General features: G+C 38.3%; 1 protein-coding gene across 5 annotated transcripts in view; it reads left to right on the plus strand.

The window, feature by feature from the left end:
* NEK7 (NIMA related kinase 7) overlaps positions 1-20421 on the plus strand; it is a 114763-nt gene that overhangs the window by 15780 nt on the left and 78562 nt on the right. For 4 of the 5 annotated variants that reach the window (XM_077823763.1, XM_077823762.1, XM_077823764.1 and 1 more), the window contains one exon: positions 18757-18838. In XM_077823763.1, coding sequence (XP_077679889.1) covers positions 18782-18838 — 57 coding nt within the window. In that variant the 5' untranslated portion in view covers positions 18757-18781. Of the gene's footprint in view, positions 1-18756; positions 18839-19720; positions 19803-20421 lie in introns of those variants that run through there. The other variant, XM_077823766.1, reaches the window with a different exon arrangement.

Genomic DNA, 20421 nt, shown 5'->3' on the forward strand with positions numbered 1-20421 from the left:
AGGCCTATTGTTTTTTCCTAATGGGACATTGCCCTGAATAGGCCCTTCCCCATCCACTATCTAGACGGAAAACATCTTGTCTAGTGGGCATTACCCAGGTGTAACTACATTTGAAATACAGATACATAGTCAATATTCATAACTTCAGATACAAAAATGATACATGCATACAGATAGGATAATCATATTCAGGAAATGATAACTTCTCCAATGATGCCTCATATGGCTTGCATAAAATACATTATGATTGTTGTAATTATATCATCATAATATCACTGCAAAGAATATGGGTTGCAGTTTCACACCTTGTTCTAATAATTTCTTCTCTAACATTTTTTAGAACATATTCTAGTAAGATGCTGTGTATAGATTTTTCTCCATTGATTTTCCACTCAGATCAAGAAACAGGATCTTAGGTGATTTGATTTCATCAACATGGACTGATGGATGGTCCCTCCTCCACTTGTCAGTCTGGCAGGTATTAGTAGAAACATAGAGTTTTGGCACTTTCCAGAGGACAAATTCCTCTTCAGAGATAGGAACAAACTGAATCTGTGAAGAGAAAGTTAGAAAGAGTGTGGTACTTTGTTCTTTCTGCTTCTAGAATTGTTTCTTTGCTGAATTCCTTCAGGACTTTTCCAGTACCTATTCTGGTAACTTTCCCATTTTGGAGTGTTAGATATTGCATGGTGTTGAAAAGAATGTCTTCGCTCTTCAGTTTACTGCAGCGCCCTTGAGATTATTCTCCCTTGGTTTTTAGGTTCCGTAAAGCTGCTGACTGGCTTTGCCTCTTACCATGTCTCCATTTCTGTTCCTAATCTGGTATTTAAGTTCACAGAGACGCTTCTCTTTTTTTGTCTTACATCTCTGCTTTCCTTCTCTTACTGTTCTGAAAGTGGTGTTCCTAGTTGCCATCATCTTGTATCATTGTGTACAGAAACTGAGTTTTTTCGTTTTTCTCTCTGGATCATGTTCTCTTCTGATTAATTAGTTTTTAAATCTTGCCCAGTTTTTCCTTCAAGTAGTCACTGGCTTTCATAATGACAGGCTTCAGAGTAACAGCCGTTTTAGTCTGTATTCGCAAAAAGAAAAGGAGTACTTGTGGCACCTTAGAGACTAACCAATTTATTTGAGCATAAGCTTTGCTCAAATAAATTGGTTAGTCTCTAAGGTGCCACAAGTACTCCTTTTCTTTTTGGCTTTCATAATCATTCAGGATGTTTCCTTGCCCTGGTCTTTTCTACCCTGAGTTGAAAAAGCTATGATAGATGTTCCCTAAATGTATTGAAGAAACTTAAGGATTTATCTCGATTGTTTTTTTTTATGAATTCAGAAAATCCTCAAATCTGTTATCCTGTTTGGAGTTTCTGAGAGGATTAGCAGACTTCTGTGGTTTATACCCAGTGGATTAGATTTCTCATTGCCTTCAGTATTCTAGATTGAAAATGGAATGTGGTCTAAAACTGGTTCTGGAAGATGGCTGTTTGGTACTGTTTGCATACATTCAGCAAATGATGCAGGTTACTTTTTTGGTTCTTTGTGGTTGCTGCATTGCATTTTGAGGATCGTGGTTTAGTATTGTTTCTTTCTGACCCTATGTAGGCTATATTAATTGGCATGTCCTAGTTGTGTCTTATATCCTGTTAGGTAATGGCCTTACTGGGGCCTGAATAGAATTTTTTCAAATTTACTGCCTCAACGGGGGCCTAGTGCCTAGAGTTTTTTTTCTCTCTTAGTCTGAAATAGCTCTTTTGAAGTCAATGGAAACATTCCCATTGACTTCAGTGGGCTTTTAAAAGACTCCCCTGTATGTGTACCTTTTGTTGGAAGAGGCAAGCAATTATTCACATTCCCTCAGTATGCTCTGGTGGCAACTTATTTAGAAGTGAATTAGGTATCCGGTGATTCTTTACTGTGACATAATCCCACGTGTGCAGATGCTTGCCCTTAGCAATGCCTGTATGAGGGCTGGTAGGTTCATTTGCTGTAAAGTTACAGCTCTGAAAAATCTTAACTGAGGGCTTGTCTTCACTACTGGGGAGATCTGCACTGCTTCAGTCAATGCAGCGGGTGTTGCTTTAGCAGGTCTAGTGAAGACCTGCTAAATCGATGGTAGAGCACTCTCCAGTCATCCCCAGTAGTCCAGATCTCTGAGAAGAGTAAGGAAAGTTGACTTAGGCTACGTCGACTCCAGCTACGTTATTCACGTAACTGGAGTAGCGTAACTTAGATTGACTTACCCTGGTAGTGAAAACAAGCCCTAAATGTATGGGGGTAAGCAGACCCTTTGGAAGAGACCAAAATACTCTGCTCTTGTTGATTGCTGCCTGCCTAACTGACAAATAGAAAAGAGACTATGGATCAGTCTGTACTGCTGGGAGCCAGTCACAGGAAAGAAATATAGAATAAGAGAGGTTTTGTTTCTTTTACATATATTTCTAAAAGACTGAAATCGGAGCACATTATGGACATAAAAAAGGTATCCTTACACATTCAGCCTGAAAACTGATCAATTTACAAATTAAAAATGAATTGCTTTTGAAAGGAGCTGTATTATTGTGCCAGCCCAGTCTAGGTGCTAAACATATTAAAACTGTCCTTTGGTTTGACAAACAGTGTTTGTAAGGAAGAAAGTCCTAATCTAAGAATTGCTAGAGAGGATATTTTGAGTTTGAAATAAGAAAAGGAGAATTTGTGGCACCTTAAAGACTAACAAATTTATTTGAGCATACGCTTTTGTGAGCTACAGCTCACTTCATCGGATGCTTTCAGTTTGAAATGTTGCTTTCAGTGTACCAGAATGCCTAAAAAATAATTAGCCCAATATTTAATCTAGTTTACCTTATTAGTATAGTCTTTTAGTAGAACTTTGATATCCATAATTTATAGTTTATAGGAGGTCATCTGCCTGTCTCCTTTAGTAATTTTTAAGTGTAAGTAAGCTATTGGGTGATAAAAGGGCCATGAAATGTGACTGAGCAACCCTTTGTTTTGCCCAAAAACAGTGAAAACACTTTCTAGAATAAGACACTTCCCATATGCATATATAAAGTCCCGACATAGCACATGTGGAATTGAAATTTTATTTTTGTGAACAGGCAAGAGAAAAAACCAAGGTATGTTCGTGCCACTCCCTCCCACCCCGAGTATTCCTTTGTAAAAGAGCGTCCCAAGTACTTATGCTGTATGCTTCTTTCAGAGACTCTGCAGATGACACCCCTCACAATAATTATCAAGGAAGCTCTACTTTCTGAGAAAACATGTAGGACTGCCAGTTTAGCACTTTCTGCCAGTCACAACTCCAGCAATATCCCACAGGGAGAGAGGCAGTTTCTGAGGTAGGCAGGTCCTGGGCCATTTAGAGCTTTATATAGGACAAGATAAACATTTTAAACTCCACCCATAAAAAGAATACACTACCGATGTGGATTGTGGAGTCTTGTTGTAACATACTTCCCAATGAGATACTCCTTTAGCAAGTGGGCATTTTGGGCTAGCCTACATTTCTGAATAATCTTTAGGTGTAGCCCCTTTCAGAGCACATTACAGTAGCCTAATTTGAAAGTGATAAAGGAATGGGTAATCATAACATGTGAAAGAAAAATTCTCAGCCTGTCCTGGTTGCTGCTGCCATCTGATAATCTAAAAGTAGGTGAGGATGGAAAATCACTTCTGTATTGGGAGCTCAGTAAGTGGAGAATAAATACCTTCAATCAAGGGAGCAGCTGTCTTTGCCATTTCTTTTGGTTGCTTCACCCAATCTACTAGTATCTATTTTTTTCCCATCTGAAGTGAGTCTCGGGGCTTGTCTACATTACAAGTTTAGGTCAACTTAGTTTAAGTCAACCTGCAGCCACTGCAGTAATTCAATTGGCTGTTGGTGTCCACACTGCTGTCCTTCTGTTGCATCTGTGAGCCCTGAGCCAGGCTCAATTTCACAGCAGGGAGCTTATCAGCAGTGAAATTGACATTCTTGTCGGTTTCACAGCTGCAGCTGTGAGCCTTGCTGCTGCTTTAAGCTGGAAGCAGCCCTGACGCTGACACAATAGCAGTTGGCTGTCATTCTTAAGTCACACAGTGTCTGCATGGACAGTGTGTCACCCTAACTACACCAACATAAGTGCTGCGCTTGTTGTGGAGGTGGAGTTATTATGTGGGAGTAGCAGGCCACTTACTTTGGCAGAAGCAGCATTGTAGTGTAGACACTGACATAATTCAGTTGATGTAAATTGCTTTACCTCGACCTAACTCTGTAGTGTAGACTAAGCCTCAGACAGTTCTCTTCATATGCTATTCTCAAGTGTACACTGGTTAGGGTGCTCAGATGCAGCACTCATTCAGTTGGAGATAGAACTTTGTTTTGTCAGCAGAGTAAAGCCATGGTCCATGTTTTCTCACTATCCTATTTAATGACCATTTACACATGTCAAAGTGGGGACAAGATGTTACCTTGACGTACCCATATGAGTGCCCTTGAGGCCGAAGAGCAGTTGCTCAGTACTGCAGTCTGACATCTCCTCTTCTTTCCTTACAGTCACTTGTCTCTCAGGGTGAATCTGCTCCTACTGATGTCCACAGGAGAATCTAACAGTCTTTGATCAATGGCAGTTAATTTCATTATGACATCATGATCATCCATCATCAGCAGGGATCCTAGTTTTCTGTGATAAAAAGAATCAAAATTCTCTGATTAAAACAACATCCCCTGCCCCCCTGTTTTTCTGAGAGTAAACTGAAACATAGCACTTTAGTTTTCTTAGCCACAACATATATAGGTATCAGTTGAACTGCTCCTGACGGCATTCTGCGCCAAAAAAATAAAAATTCTGGGCACAGTATTTTAAAATTCTGTGAGTTTTATTTGTGAATAAATAAATGCAGAAGCTCCAATATGGCAATGGGGAGCACAGCCACTGCATGAAGGTGGGAAATCACCCTGCAGCCTCCCCATCCCTGGGACACAGTCAGTGGTGAGGCTGCACCTGACCCTGATACAGCACAAGGCCTGGGCTTGCCCCATAAACACTCTGGGGCCCTACCCCTTTGTGCTAGGTGCACCAGGTGTGGGGTGGGCAGGCTCAACCAGGCAGGATCCAAGCGTGGAGGGGCTCAGTATGGGGGGATCCAGGTGAGAGGATTCTGTGTGGGACAGTCTGGGTGCAAGCCGCTCAGTAGGGGCAGGGGGTCTAGGTGTGGGGGCAGTGGGCTTCTGCAGAGGCTTCCAGGTGAAGGTGGTTAGGGCTCAGCAGAGAGGTCTGGGTGTGGGGGTTTCAGCAGGGAGGGCTGGGGGCATGAGGCTTGGTGGGGTGGGGGTCTGGGTGCGGCTAGTTGGGGGTCAGTGACATGGGGGTCTGGATGTGGGGGCTCAGGGTGGTGCAGGGGGGTAGGGCTCATCTGGGTGGAAGTTTGCGTGCAGGGAGCTCAGTGGGAGGCGGTCCAAGTGTAGGGGTGGGGGTCCTGAGGAAGGGGCTGTGGGGGTAGGGGGCTCCAGATGCAGGGGTTAAGGTTCAGTGGCGTGGGATTCAGATATGGAAAGCTAGGGGGGGTCTGGGTGTACGGGGTGAGGCTTGCGGGGGTGTCTGGGTATGGGAGGTCTGGGTGCACAGGGTTGGGCGGATGGGGGAGCGGCTCCCCTTACGGTGACCCTTTCCCCGGAGCTGAGGAGCAATGGGGGCGAAAAGCAGGAAAGCATGCTGAGCTTCCTGCAGCTGGGGGAGGTTTCTGGGGGTGGGTCTGGCACAGCCCCAGCCACTCCTGATCCAGGCTCAGGGTAGGAGCCACTTGCTGGGGTGTCCCCAGGCCTGCAGTGATTTACCTTTCTGCTGGCTGCTTTGGGTGCCTGAAACAATGTACCTGCACAACTAGGGAGTAGCGTGTGACTGTTCTTGCAGTTTCCCTTTGCTTCCCTGTCAGAGAGTCGTTTTTTTTGCAGGGAAGCAAAGAAATCTGCAGGGGATATGAATTCTGCGCATGTGCAGTGGCACAGAATTCCCCCAGTGTTTTATTGATATACTGTAGAGCCCATTGATCTGAGTCTCCATTATATGGGTCTCCATACTAACCAAACCACCAGCCTCCTGGGGCTGACAGAGTCTGGGTTTGGGCTGTCAGACCCTGGTGGCAGGGGCTCATGCTGTCAGCCCTGGGCAGCTGGTGTTTCTGTTAATTCAGAGAGCAGGATAATGGAAGCTTGGATAAATGGGGTTCTACTGTATATGTTTTTATTTTTTCACAAAATGTAAAAACTAAAGATTCTCTTTAAAAACACAAATTCTGTGTTTTTCCTTAGCAAACAGATTTCTAGGATTTCTGATCATCAGGAAGATCAGTCAGTAAAACAAGTGCAGTTGCTGTACCATACCTAGGTTGCTGATCAAGGAAGTCCCAGGAATCTAGAGATTGAGAGTTATTTTACTGCAAATTTCTCAGTAATCTTATTTCAGAATGGAAGATCTGGAATGGACCAATAATTGACCAAAAAGTCAGTATCTACAGATGGTTTCCTGGATGGAGGGGACACTTCCTTCTCACTCTTTTCCTTAGCAGGAGGCGTTTACTCTCTTCATCGGCAATGGACCCATTACTTTGCCAGCCAGGAAAGACCTGGTCCAAAGTGTAAGAAGCGAACCAACGTTCTTCCAAAACTTCTGGGATACTAGTGACCACAGATCAAATAGAAGACTTAACATTTGTTCCTTTTCCCTTTTTCTCAGGCATCATTGAGTCATATAGCTTGTCTGAATTCAAGCAATTTTATCTGCACAATAACAAGAAATGGTTGCAAGAGAAGAGACCCAAGTCAACTGTTGAGTGGAGATAGCCTAATTAGTGTGGGCCAAACACCACATGAAAGAGACCCCTCATTTGTTTGATTTTTTGCAGATCCTACTGTAGAGGCAAGGAAACTTTTTTTTCTTTGCCTTTTGCATGATCAGAGTATAAGAATTTTTAATTGGTCAGCTTTGGTACATGTGAAGCTTGTGTTGCTGGTGGTCTAGCTGTCTTCCCCCTCGCTTCATCCAGTGCCTATTTTCCATAAAACCAATGTGTCCTGTGATGGTAAAGCATGGGAGGAAGACTACCATATTGATGGTTGAAGATATATGCATACGTTTGTCTTGTATTACTTTTTTTCCTTTGATAAATTACATTGCAGTTTATAAACTAAAGTAGCTAATTAACGTTTTTATTTTATCATGGTTTTTTTTGTTTTTTGCTCCCGTTCACCTTTAAATTAAAGCTTGAAAGCTTATTTCAGGAATAGTATTAATTATCATTGAATCTAAATAAATCAATATTAAATATTCTATCAGTCATGTATTACACTGTCTCTATATATAAAACAAGCTTACTATTGTAAAGGTCAAGGACTTGAATTGTCCCAGGTGCCAAGTCTCATTGATGCTTCTGTTTTGGTATGCCAAGCAAAACCATAATTTTGACACAAATATTGGACCACATGAGGAGTGCTATGAGATTGAACTCTTTCAGTAGCAAGGACCAATTCCTTCATATCCTCACAATCAGTACAAAACTCATCTTTTGGGCACTTGGCATTTTTTCTGACCGAGATGCAGCATTACTCTAAAATAGTAATTTAGCATATCCCCTTCCAAATCAGATAGAGGTGGGGTAGAGAAAATGAGGGGAAAAGAGCAGCATTTTGTGAGAGAATACAGCCAAGCAGCCCTCACCGCCTTCTCTGCAAAAGCAATACTGTACTCTCTTTAAAAAAAAAAAAAAAAAAAAGTGTTGCACTCTTCCTGGGGTGTTGTGTATTTTAGTCTTATAACAGAATAAAGCAAACCCAAGAGAAAACCCTCCCATCCACCAAACAGCAATTATAAGAAAAGAAATTATACAAAAAACATTCTTCCTCTTGACTCTGAGTAGCCAGGTAAGGTCAGTAGGTTGTATATAGTTCTTTAGCTGATGGGGAAACTAGCTAAACAAACCAATTTGCGTGCATAGCCCTTATTAGTCCTGGCCAATCCCCTGCAATAGAGGTAGGTCCCAAGGCATAAGCTCCTGGTTAGGTTCTGTTGGCCTAGAAAGATTCTCCCCTGGAACTTCAAAGGACTAGTATACCCTGTTCCCTAGTTTTTTATTGATGCTCATGGAATACAATTTCCATAAATCATCATTTTAAACATACATATCGGTGGTTTACAGGATGCCATCAATTGAAAAGAATCACATTCTTTTTAATTTACTTTAAAAAAAATACTGGTTTTTAGGTCTGGCAATTAATCACAGTTAACTCTTGATTAACTGAAAAAAATTAACTGCGATTGAAAAAATCGCGATTAATCGCACTGCTAAAGGATAGAATACTAATTAAAATTTATTAAATATTTTTGGAAGTTTTTCTACATTTTCAAATATATTGATTTCTGTTACAACACAATAAAATGTGTACAGTGCTCACTTTATATTTTGATTGCAAATATTTTCACTATAAAAATAAAATACTATTTTTCAATTCACCTCATACAAGTACTTTAGTGTAATCTCTTTATCATGAAAGTGTAACTTACAGATGTAGATTTTTGTTGTTGTTACATCACTGCACTCAAAAACAAAACAGTGTAAAACTTTAGAGCCTACAAGTCCACTCAGTCCTACTTCTTGTTCAGTGAATTGCTAAGACAGGCAAGTTTGTGTATATTTATGGGAGATACTGCTGACTGCTTCTTATTTACAATGTCACCTGAAAATGAGAACAGGCTTTTTGCATGGCACTTTTGTAGCCAGCTTTGCAAGGTATTTACGTGCCCGATATGCTAAACATTCATATACCCCTTCATGCTTCAGCCCCATTCCAGAGGACATGCTTCCATGTTGATGATGCTCGTTAAAAAGATAATGGGCTAATTACATTTGTGACACAATTCTCCCCCAAGGAGTTCAATGTCTCCTGTTCCGTTTTACCCACGTTCTGCCATGTATTTCATGTTATAGCAGTCTTGGATAATGACCCAGTACATGTTCGTGTTATGAACACTTTCAGAGCAGATTTGAGAAAATGCAAAGAAGGTACCAATGTGAAATTTCTAAAGACAGCTACAGCACTTGACCCAAGGTTTAAGAATCTGAAGTGCCTTCCAAAATCTGAGAGGCACGTGATGTAGAGAATGCTTTCAGATGTCTTAAGAGAGCCAACACTCCAGCGCGGAAACTACAGAACCCGAACCACCAAAAAAGAAAATCAGCCTTCTGCTGGTGGCATCTGACTCAGACGATTAAAATGAACATGCTTCAGTCCACTCTGCTTTGGATTGTTATCGAGTAGAACCCATCATGAGCATGGACACATGTCCCCTGGAGTGGTGGCTGAAGCATGAAGAGACATATGAATCTTTAGCGCATCTGGTACGTAAATACCTTGTGATGCCGTCTACAACAGTGCTATGCGAAAGCCTGTTCTCACTTTCAGATGACATTGTAAACAAGATGTGGGCAGCATTATCTCCTGCAAATTGTAACCAAACTTGTTTGTCTGAGCGATTGGCTGAAGTAGCACTGAGTGGACTTGTAGGTTTTAAAGTTTTACATTGTTTTATTTTTGAATGCAGTTATTTTTTGTACATAATTCTACATTTGTAAGTTCAACTTTCATTATAAAGAGATTGCACTGCAGTATTTGTATTAAGTTGTAATAAAAATAAATATAAAATGAGCACTGTACACTTTGTATTCTGTGTTGTAATTGAAATCAATATATTTGAAAATGTAGAAAACAGAATACCATTTATTTAATTTTTTTTATTATTGTTTAACAGTGCGATTAATCGTGATTATTTTTTTTAATCACTTGACAGCCCTACTATTTTTATGAAGAAACAAACAGGTAGTTATTGTAGTTGCAAAAATTAGACTAAAATTTGTTCTCCCATCTTTATTCGATTCCCCTGTAGTCTGAGAATTTCCACTGTTTGTATGGGTCTTTCTCACAGCAATGGAGTTGGGAAAATAATTTTTAGAAAAAAGGGCATATGTTATGATAAAACCACATGGGTAGATGCAGTAACCGAAACTACTTTTTAATTCACTTACGCAATTGATTTCATTTTGATAGCGTTGTTTTAGCTGGGTTTGTTTCTGTAACTCACTTATTAAAATCAGAATACTAAAACTGATTTGGGATAAAATATTAAAATTCTGCATGTATTACTGTAATTTTTGACATGTTTCAATCTGTTTGGTTTTCTGACCCCTAATACTCTGTATCTGTAATTGTTTCTGCTATATTATCTTCACTATGCAGTGTATTTTCTATTGAATTATTGAAAAAATTTGAAAATTAATATTAAAAATGTATATTTTTTACACTTGTAAAAGATAATGTTTATCAGATAGTAAAATAAGAACATATGAGACACTACTCTTGAGTTTTTTCATACAATATTCATTCAGTAATCATTTGTAATATACAACAAGGGATTTCTTCTCTTTGTTGTCACATTTAAAATTTTTGCCATCTGTGCTTAACTTTTGTAGTGTTCCATTTGAGTAAGTGAAAGCATCTAAGGTCGAGGGAAGGTATTCTAGAACCACTTAACAAGCCTGGAATACGAGTCCCAAGGGTAGAGAGAGGTTTTAATGACCAATTTGTATGCCAATGTTTTGTGCTGTACTCATGTCTCTATCATGTTATCCACCCTGGTGTATCTGCACACGATTGCTTTTGCTACAGCCTTGATTTACAGCTGGTAACTCCAAATAGTACATATACTCAGAGTAAATATTATCTATGTGGATTAACTACATCTGATGGTACAGTAGTCTGTACTGAAAAGATGATTTTTGGTCTTAGTTGTTGTTGGCTAAACAATGGAAGGGAATTGGCTGTGGGAATGAATCGTCACCTTCCTACCTCCTTAAAATCCAGGGCAGAGTAGATGAGTAGCTGCCTTGTTGCCTCTTCTACAGCCTGCGCATTTTAAGTAACAGCAGGTAAAGTAGCAGGTAGAGTGTTGCTGGACACCTTCTGTGTGAGGAGATTTAAGCCTATGGGTTTTCATTACCCTTGCCATGCCCCTAACTCTCTTCCTCGCTGTACTGCCGTGGAGAAAGGCACCATGGAACAGAACTGTGCTTCACAGGTGTGTGGGTTTCTTCCTTATAGATGGAGAAACTGAGGCACAGATAGGTTAAATGACTTGCCCAAGATCATGCATGTCAGTGGTGTACTCCACAAGGGTTGCAGAAGGGCCTTCCTCACATCTTCCTTGTTTTTTGTCTCTCTCCCCCCCACCCCCCCAGACTGTAATAAGGTAAAGCAGGATTTGTGGTGTTTGCATATTACAGAGGGTAAAAAACAAACAAAACAAAAATAATATAAACAATGTATTGATGGCAAAGTCTGCAAAACTGTACTAATATTTATTTGGGCAAAATAGTTGAAAATAATAAAGAAACTTGTTTGGTTTTTTTGTGAGGAGGCCTTAAGAATACACATTAATGTTCATTTTGCATTGTTGCACAACATGTTAGTTACCCAGAACATTTCAGGAAAATAGAATCTGAGTTCGTACTCTCTGGGTTTTATAATACATAGCATGTTCTCTCTGTGATTAAAGGGAGAAGGAGTTAGTCCCTGAACCACAACACGAACAGAATGCTACTGATGTGTGCAGGAGACTGTCTGTGAAAGCAGCTGTCTGTTCACAGGCAAAGCCTGTCAGAAAAAAGGAAAGTACATTGATTACTTGCATACAAGATAGTCTTTGTTGGTGGTTTACTGCATTTCGGTCATAATACTGGATTTTTAGTTTTGGTGTGACTGTTCTTAGTCTGCATGTCCTGTATACTCGGTGGTCAGACCAGATGATCATAATGATCCCTGCTGGCCTTAAAAAGCTATGAATACCAAACATATGCTGTTTTCATGCTATCTCCTAGTCTATCCTTGCTTGGCTGTGCCATAAAAGACAAGTCTTTGAAAAGGGCAGGAAGATTTATAAGCATTCTCATATGGTGGTTTGAGTCAGTAATATTAATAAGGATTCTTCACATACTATTTAATTCTTTCTCAGAGGCTTCTTGCATACTAGAATGTGAAATATAGTGAAATACAGTGTTTAGATATTGTAAATGTCAGGTTATCACATTAAGTAGAATATATGCCATACTACTATGGTCTGTAGTGTGGTAACCTGAAATCAGGGGACAGAAGGGGAGAAGAAGTAGTGATACTCTCCAAACTCTGCCCACGAATGGCACCAAAATGAGATGCTGTAAATAGTAGGTTCTGCAGAGTTTATATGATCATATGATCAGTATTTTTTTATGCTCTGTAAAAGTAAAGTAGTTAGCAATGTTGACCTTTACATCACCATCATTAGGTTTCAGAAATACCGCCACATTGAGATGGATGGAGTCAGCTCATACGTTTCAGGTTGTTGCAGACATCACAATGACTGTCACATCTGTTTCAAATTTTGAATGATTTCTTAGTAATCACAAGGGCTAGAGGCAAGTTCTTTTAAAGTGAAGCTTGGATTCAGGAACATGATACAGATCCAGGAGAAAGTACTGTCTTACTGAGCCCCCGAGAACCATCCCATTTCAACCTCTGCCAAAAATATTGTTTTCCAAAGGGAAACCAAGACAGTGGAGAATGGTAACCTGCCAGAGCTGGATCAGATATCCAGATAATATGTAAGGTGTACAGACATAAAAAGCAATAGAAGGAGGCCTTTACCTATAACAAAAACAAGCTCAGGAAATATTATCCTCAGAGGGGGAAATATAAAATCAAACTACTGTAGTTCAGCCAGAGCCATACAAATATTAAGTTTGATGGTCAAACTTAGGAAAGAGGTAAAACGCCATCCAGGTAAGAGCCTGAGCTAACTCGTCAGTGAGGACATACCTGTATTTGTCACTCCCATGCAATGCTTCAGTATAAAGCAACCTTGAAGTCTGTGCTTTCTATGGCTGCTCTTCATTCTGATTCGCAATTTTTGCAACATGACTTTTATAAAGAGATAAGATCAGATATTTTGGAAAAAATGTTTGAAGTATTCTAAGCAGCTCGAAAGAAGTATGGTTGCCATGTGTTACAAACCCTTTCTGCTCTGCACTCCATCTCTTAGTCTCTTAATTTTTTAAGAGTGAGATGAATGAACTGAAGTATTTTTTGAGTCATAAGATCACTTAGTATGTAAGTATTGTAGCTTTGTATATGTAAAAAGAATTTCAGTATCTACAGTGGTTGTTTTTCGGTTTATAAAATAAATTGAGGCCCTAGTACAGGGAAATTCAGGCATGGAGAAGTTGAATAACTTACCTAAGATCACAAAGGTAATCCATGACAGACTCAGAAATAAAATCCTTGATTATTTTGCATCCTAGAAGGAAAACTGCAGTAGTTCTGTTTCTTCAACATTTCCAAATAGTCTTGTTTCAGAGTCAGTGGAATTGGCTGCAAAATATAATTGTATTTAATCAAATAAGTACCCACCATGTATTAATGCTTTGTTCCATGGAAACAACAGAGTTTATGAATCAAGGCAGAAGTTTTGAGCCTGCACTTCAGTAAAATTCTTAAGAGCATAACTATGTGGTTATATTCCTCTACATTTATCTGTTTAAAGTTCTATTATAGTAGTAAGAGTGGTGATTGTAAAAGATATTTTCTGAATGTAATGAGATTTTGAGAAGTGCCTTGTAACGTTGAGCTATGAGCTCTATAGGAACGGTGTGCTAACAAAGGGCAGCCCAGTTTTAGTGCCTATTGTTTAAAGCAGATCTGGAAAATAAAATCCTAATTTATTCTTTGATTTATATAATAATCAAATCCAGTCACTAAAGCCAAATTGGTAAAGAAAACTAAACAGAAAGGTAGCTAGAGCAAAGTGAGGGAAAGTTTTGATGTCACTGTTAGAGAAAATGATTGGAATAGTACCAATAACAGGTTATTAAAGGTTCTGTTTTTGTAAATGATGTTGTAATTGCCATCTGTCACGTTTTTAAAGAAATTCCAGGATCTATTACAGTGGTTAAAGGACTGTTAAAATAAAGAACTAACTGAAAATATAGATTCTTAAAACACAATCTGCGACTTGGGTTATCTCTGGGATTTGTCTGATTGCAAGACAACTATGGTGTTAAAGACGTTGATGGACTTAATCAGGGTGTTTCAGTGTTCTTTAGTGATTAAACATACAAAAATCTAATTTTTCAATGGAAGCTACCACTGTACTGTGACTCGTCGAACCCACTGCAAAATACAAATGAAAGATGTTACATATCCTGCAAAGAATTGCCAGTATTGGCCTTGTCAGGCTTTTTAAATAACAGGGTCTGACTGCCAAGTGTTTTGGAACAAACAGCAGCTGCCAGCAATTTTCCAGTTTTATCACCATATTCATTCTAATATTTTTAGAAATCTTAATAATTTTTCAGTGTCTTCTCCTGGCAGGGGGCCAAGGCTATCATGAAATTTTGCAGATGATTAGTAAAGACTCTCATTAACAGATTGTGCAATTCCTCTAGCTGTTTTTCCCCCTGCGTCGTCTTTACTCCACATCTTTGTTTGGTTCTTCTTGTTTTAAGGATTAGTTTCACCCCCCTGAAAGTACTGTTTAGAACTACCTTCAGATCTCATTAATCTCTGCATTAAGTGCAGCCAGCATTCCAAAACTGTGCACTAGTTGCACAGAAATGCTGAGGATAAAGAGAAAAGAGATTGAGTCCCAACAGTCCGTTTGGTTTGGAACAGCCACAGGGCAGTAGTATGGTTTGATACCACGGTTGGTAAGATATTGGCTGACTTCTTCAAATAAAGGAGTGAAGATGAGATCAGGAATGTGTCATTCCTGATAAATGATTACAGTTGGGCCAAAACCAACCTTTAATTCTGCTCTTGGCATTTTAGGCTTTGACTGTTACCAGTAACCCTAGTGTTTCTGTTTTCCTGCAATTATCATAGTATCTATCCAGCCACTCACTCACTCCTGTTCATTTAATTGCTGATGTTGCTACCAGGTTAAAGTTGTACTCTCCATTTTATTCCTCAACCCTCTGCCCAGTGGTAATTTCTTTCAGACATAGAAGCTATACTTCTCTAGTTTAAGGTAATGTCCCCCTCCATAGTGTTTGTTAACTAACTGTTACTGAAATTCAATACAAAGAACGTCAAGAAGAGTGTCTATCCTGAGAGTTTAAAAAGGATTTACCTCTGCTTTTAGTATTAATAGGTGGAAATTTGTATTCCTACCTAATCTCTCTGTTCATGGTCTGGACAGGAAGGATTACTGAAAACTTAAAAATTTCCGGAAGAGAGCTATGGTATAAAACTGGTACTTAGAGTGGCATAAAGAACTTTTCTGATTAATCTGAAGGAAAACCAAACTTTACATAGGGAAATTGTTTTGAAAATATATGATCATTTAATGAGAAATACATACCTTTGGTAGTTCCCACTTTTTTTAAATGGGAGAATGTTTTTAAGTTACACTTGTACATTTGTGATCTGATTTTTATAATAATTTGTAGAAAAGTCTTTTATTTCCTCCAACTAAAATGTTTGAGGTAAGTACTTCCTCATCTGTATGTCAAAGCTACATGAATTAAGCCTTTAAAATGGTAACAGAGAAAATTATAACTAGCTAACTATAATCCATTATTGGTTACTTTTACATGGATCCTGATCTTTACGTTTGTTCATGCATGTTTCTTCTTGATACAGATTTTCAAGCTTGTTGATAAATTGTATAGTCAGTTTCTTGATCACACTTTGGTTCGTTATGAAATGTAGTCAAGAGGCCAAATAACAAGTGTCTGGTTTATTGCTCGAAGCCAATAATAATATAGTACAGGAAAATGGTTCTATATGATATCAGACTCCAATAAACCATCTCATACAGCAATGTTACATCCATCTTGTGTGGAAGGTGTGCTCCCAAAGTTGCACATTTCAGCTGATATTATTTATATGATTATTTTACCAGTTCTACATCTCTTTACACGTCACTAGAATCGCACACATCTGTTTGTTTGGGTTGTTCTGTTCTTATCTTTGCTTTGGATTCTAGCATTCCAGGTACTGGTCCATGAAGGTACTTCCCTTGCTTGTATTAAGGGCAAGTCTACACTTAATATGCTGCAAGGGGTTTAGGTCGTGTGGATTTTTCACACTCCCGAGCGACGTAATTATATTGACATAGGTCTGTAATGTAGACCAGACCGAACACATAGGGAACTTGTCAAAATCAGGATACATTTGTTCTGTCTTCTTATGCCAGATGCTTGCTTCAGCAACTTCAAGGTGTTATGGTATACTTAACATAAATGAACAGGATTATGGTGTAGGCCGGTTTCTGTTATATCATTGTTACAATATTTGTGCTTAATGTTGGTGCTTAATGCATACATATATATAAAAATGGTGTGGATAATGCATATATTATTATATATATTATGCTATCATGCATATATTAATGAACAAGCTTGACTTTATGGTTTATTTTTTAATGTACTAATATGTACAAGGTTGCTATATATATTAACTTCTAGAAGAGCAGTATATTGGGATATTTTTACATCCTGTAAAGCGGCTGTTGTATTATCATTGTGACAATTTTTAAAAAAAATTTCTTGGTAACCTTATCATGATGTGCAGTCCTTTAAGGAAGATTACGCAGCTGTGAATATTAGCTATTTGTTAGACCTTTTCTGTAATATTTGAAATTGAAAGAGGTGTGTGTTTTTTTTTTTTAAATGTACCATCTCTATGCTAGTAAGTGAGGAATTAATCCTAATACGCTATTTTTTTTCAAATTGTCTAAAAAATTCCTGGCAAGTTTTCTTTAATGCATTTTTTAGTTTGGAGGCAATACATCTTATAATCTGTGTTTCAAAGGTTGTTTTAGTCAGTAGGTGGGTTGGGTGAAGAAAACTGTTTTTGCTTAGCAAGATTTTCTTGGTATTTATTAAGCTTAATTCAAGGATAAATAACTTAATTAAAGTTATTTATTATTGTGTTCCTATTTATATTGTACTGTGCCTGGAGGTTATCCTTTCTAGACAAAGAGCTCTTTCTTCTGGCCTAATCAAATTTATTAAAACATCCAGATAATAAAAGGACCAACATACAATGTAAAACTTGTTCATGGGGGGGAAAAAACCTTGAAACACACAATTAGCTTGTGTGTCTAAAGATAAAGTTACAACATTAAAGTGTATAGTGTTTTCAAATCTTCGAGGAGTATGCTTACATAAATAACACTTCACTGCAACTGTCTCATCTTACAGAAAACTGATATATGCAGTATATTATAAGTGATACCTTTTTGGTTCAGACTGCCTACCTCTTTCCATTGTAAGCCTCTGTTTTCTGTTGCATTAGCTTAAGCTATTTGTACTGAAATTTTCCATGCTTGTTCTCTCTTGGTTTGCATTTTTTTTAAAGGTTTGAGCAAAAACGATAGAGTTGTTTTCCGGAATGAGGTTAGTGGGGGGACAAACAGGTAGATTTCCCAATTTTAAAACACTCTCTAGATGGGTTTTTACAAAACAACTTTAGTGCTTCTGTGGTTTGTAGTAGGAACTTGAAATTTGGGAAAGGAACGGTTCTGAAGTGAAAGAGAAGTGACTTTTGCTGTTCCTATGAAAAACCTTCCAGATTTGGCCAAGTTACAAGCTTCTGAAAATCCCTTTCTGTTCATGTGCATTAGAACACGTTCACCTCCTGTCTCTTAATTATATGAATGTTCCAACTGCATTGTATATACTCCCAGGTGCTAATGAGCCTTCTATATCATACCCAGACAATATGGACAGAGAGAGAGCTCCACAAGGCATATAGACAAAACGCTTCAGGTGCATTCCCTTAATGAAATACCATTTTGCCTTGGTAAGAGTTCATTTGGCTGTGAACCAGGACACAATGAGTTTTAAAATCTACTCCTTCCTATCCTTCATTGTTAACAATTGTGCGCTGTTTGCACTCTTCATATTAATCGAGATCTCATACCCCTGTCTTAGGATGCAGGCAAGCATTCTTCTTTGCATTTTACAGATGTGGTAACAGGATATGAGAGGTTTGCATAGCTGGGAATAAAGTTCAGGCCCCTAATATGGCAGATTTAAGGTGCACCCTCTTAACCAAACAGCTTGTTAGAATAGTGAATGTACATGTTTGACTATGTGTCTCTAAAATGGCTCGACTTCCATGAAATTCAGAAATGAGTGAATATTACGTAAACAACAAATACCACCCAGAAGTCTTAACTCTATCCCGTTTTAGCCGCTCTCACACTCCTGTCCCAGAACCAAGATATTTTGTCTAGCAAGTACTTGTGCAACCACCTGTCTACTTCTAGTGGCTGGTGCACACAGAGAATGATGGGGTATTATTGCTTTTGTCTAATGAAGTCACTTGTTTAGTTCAAGTCGTAGATGTTTGTGGTATGGATCTGACAGTCCCAAATTCAAACTCTCTGCTGATGACTTATGCAGTTGGGGTGATGGAATTTCTTCTTCTTCTTCTTTTTTTTTTTTTTGTGTGGTCCTTTAAAACAAAAACTAGAGAATCCCCTCTCAGAAAAAGGGCTAAAATGTTTTAATGCTTGCAAAGTCAAGCATACAAATTAAAAAAATTTTCTAACCGTGAATTCATTGTGTACTGAAGCACAGTAAAATAATTTAATTGCGTTATTATAATTGAAGCACAGTAGTAAGTGGTACAGTGAATATAAACATTAACTAAATTGCAATTTAATGAACATACATGTATTGTTTTTGTAGAACATAAGAAGCCCCGTTTGATACAATGGATGAACAGTCACAAGGCGTGCAAGGGACTCCTGTTCCACAGTTTCAACCACAGGTACTTAATTTTAATAGTCTTCAAGAACAGAAATAAATGGATTTAGTAAATGGAAGAACATGTTAAAATTAACAAACAGAACAAATTCCAAAAGGTTATTGTTGGTATTTGAATACTTTTTCTTTTCCATTATACAATGCCATTCTAAGAGGGTAGGTTTTTACTGCATTTAGTGTGTTCAGCATGGTATTCAAGGTAATAATTGATTATTTTAATCAAGTTACTTTTGGGGAATCACATAATTAGTCATCAGTAGTTAATAAATCAGATGCAATGTTATGAGATCAAGTGTCTTTGGATATTGGATTGTTTAATTTGGATTTTTCTGTCTCAAGGCATTCGTGGAGAAAAAGAAGCCATAAAGAAATGTAATATCTCATTAGTTATCTTGAAATTCAATGACCATCTGCCCTCTAGTTCACAGAAAAAAGCTGCTTTCTTTTTTGCCTCCTGCTGCATCACCAACTGGGAAAAGTTGGAGTGGAGGTGAGAGACAAAAATGAAAGTAATTGTTTTCCTATGAGGTATCAAGCTGCTAAACACTATATATTTCCACATTATAGCAGAGTTACCAGATTTATTTCAGATTGCTCCTTTTAACCTTCTGTTCTTACACTTCCCATTGGTGATCCTATGTGAGTTAGTGCCTTCCCTTGTTGAAAATGGACAAGGGAGATTCACAGTTACAGGTTTCAGAGTAGCAGCCGTGTTAGTCTGTATTTGCAAAAAGAAAAGGAGTACTTGTGGCACCTTAGAGACTAACAAATTTATTTGAGCATGAGCTTTCGTGAGCTACAGCTCACTTCATCACTCACGAAAGCTTATGCTCAAATAAATTTGTTAGTCTCTAAGGTGCCACAAGTACTCCTTTTCTTTTCACAGTTACAGTAGTTCTATGACCAGGGGATGTGAGGGAAATATAACCATCCTTGCGGTTGGATTGATGGTATGACTCAAAACAAAGGTAAGATTATCAGGCAGTAGATAAGTTGGCATACTGCTTATTAACATTCTTCTAAAAATGTTGCTTCTGTTAATAACATTATTTAAAAACCTTTGGAAAACAACGCTCTAAGCTCTGATCTTGCAAAAACTTATAAAGGTGCTTTGCTTTATGCACTATGAGGAGTTACAAGTCAGTCAACAGAAATCCTCATAGTAAAGTTAAACAATTGGGTAATTCTTTGCAGGACCAGGACCATAACTGGTAAGTTTGTTTGTTTGTTTGTTTCAAGCATTGGCCTGAATAATAAAGGTGATATGGCAACATGTGGTTGTTCTGAAGTTTTTGACAATATAAGGAAGTTGTTTTTTGTTTTTGGCCAGGTCTTCATATCTGTACTCAGTATTGTATTTTAGTGGAACTTTCCTTGTTGCAGTACCTGCATTGGAGCAGCTTTGAGGCTAAAATAAAAACAAAGCATTCTTGTAGTTCTGTATCCCTATCCATCAGATCCTAGAGTACCAAACAGTTATAAATTTAAGATATAATTTGAATTTATGCATATTCCTTACAGCTATCTTGGTGAAACAAGTGCACAAACTTATTTTTTTAAATTAAGATTTTTTTAATTAAGGCAGTG

The sequence above is a fragment of the Eretmochelys imbricata genome, chromosome 8, assembly GCF_965152235.1.
Source record: "Eretmochelys imbricata isolate rEreImb1 chromosome 8, rEreImb1.hap1, whole genome shotgun sequence".
NCBI classification, from domain to species: domain Eukaryota; kingdom Metazoa; phylum Chordata; order Testudines; family Cheloniidae; genus Eretmochelys; species Eretmochelys imbricata.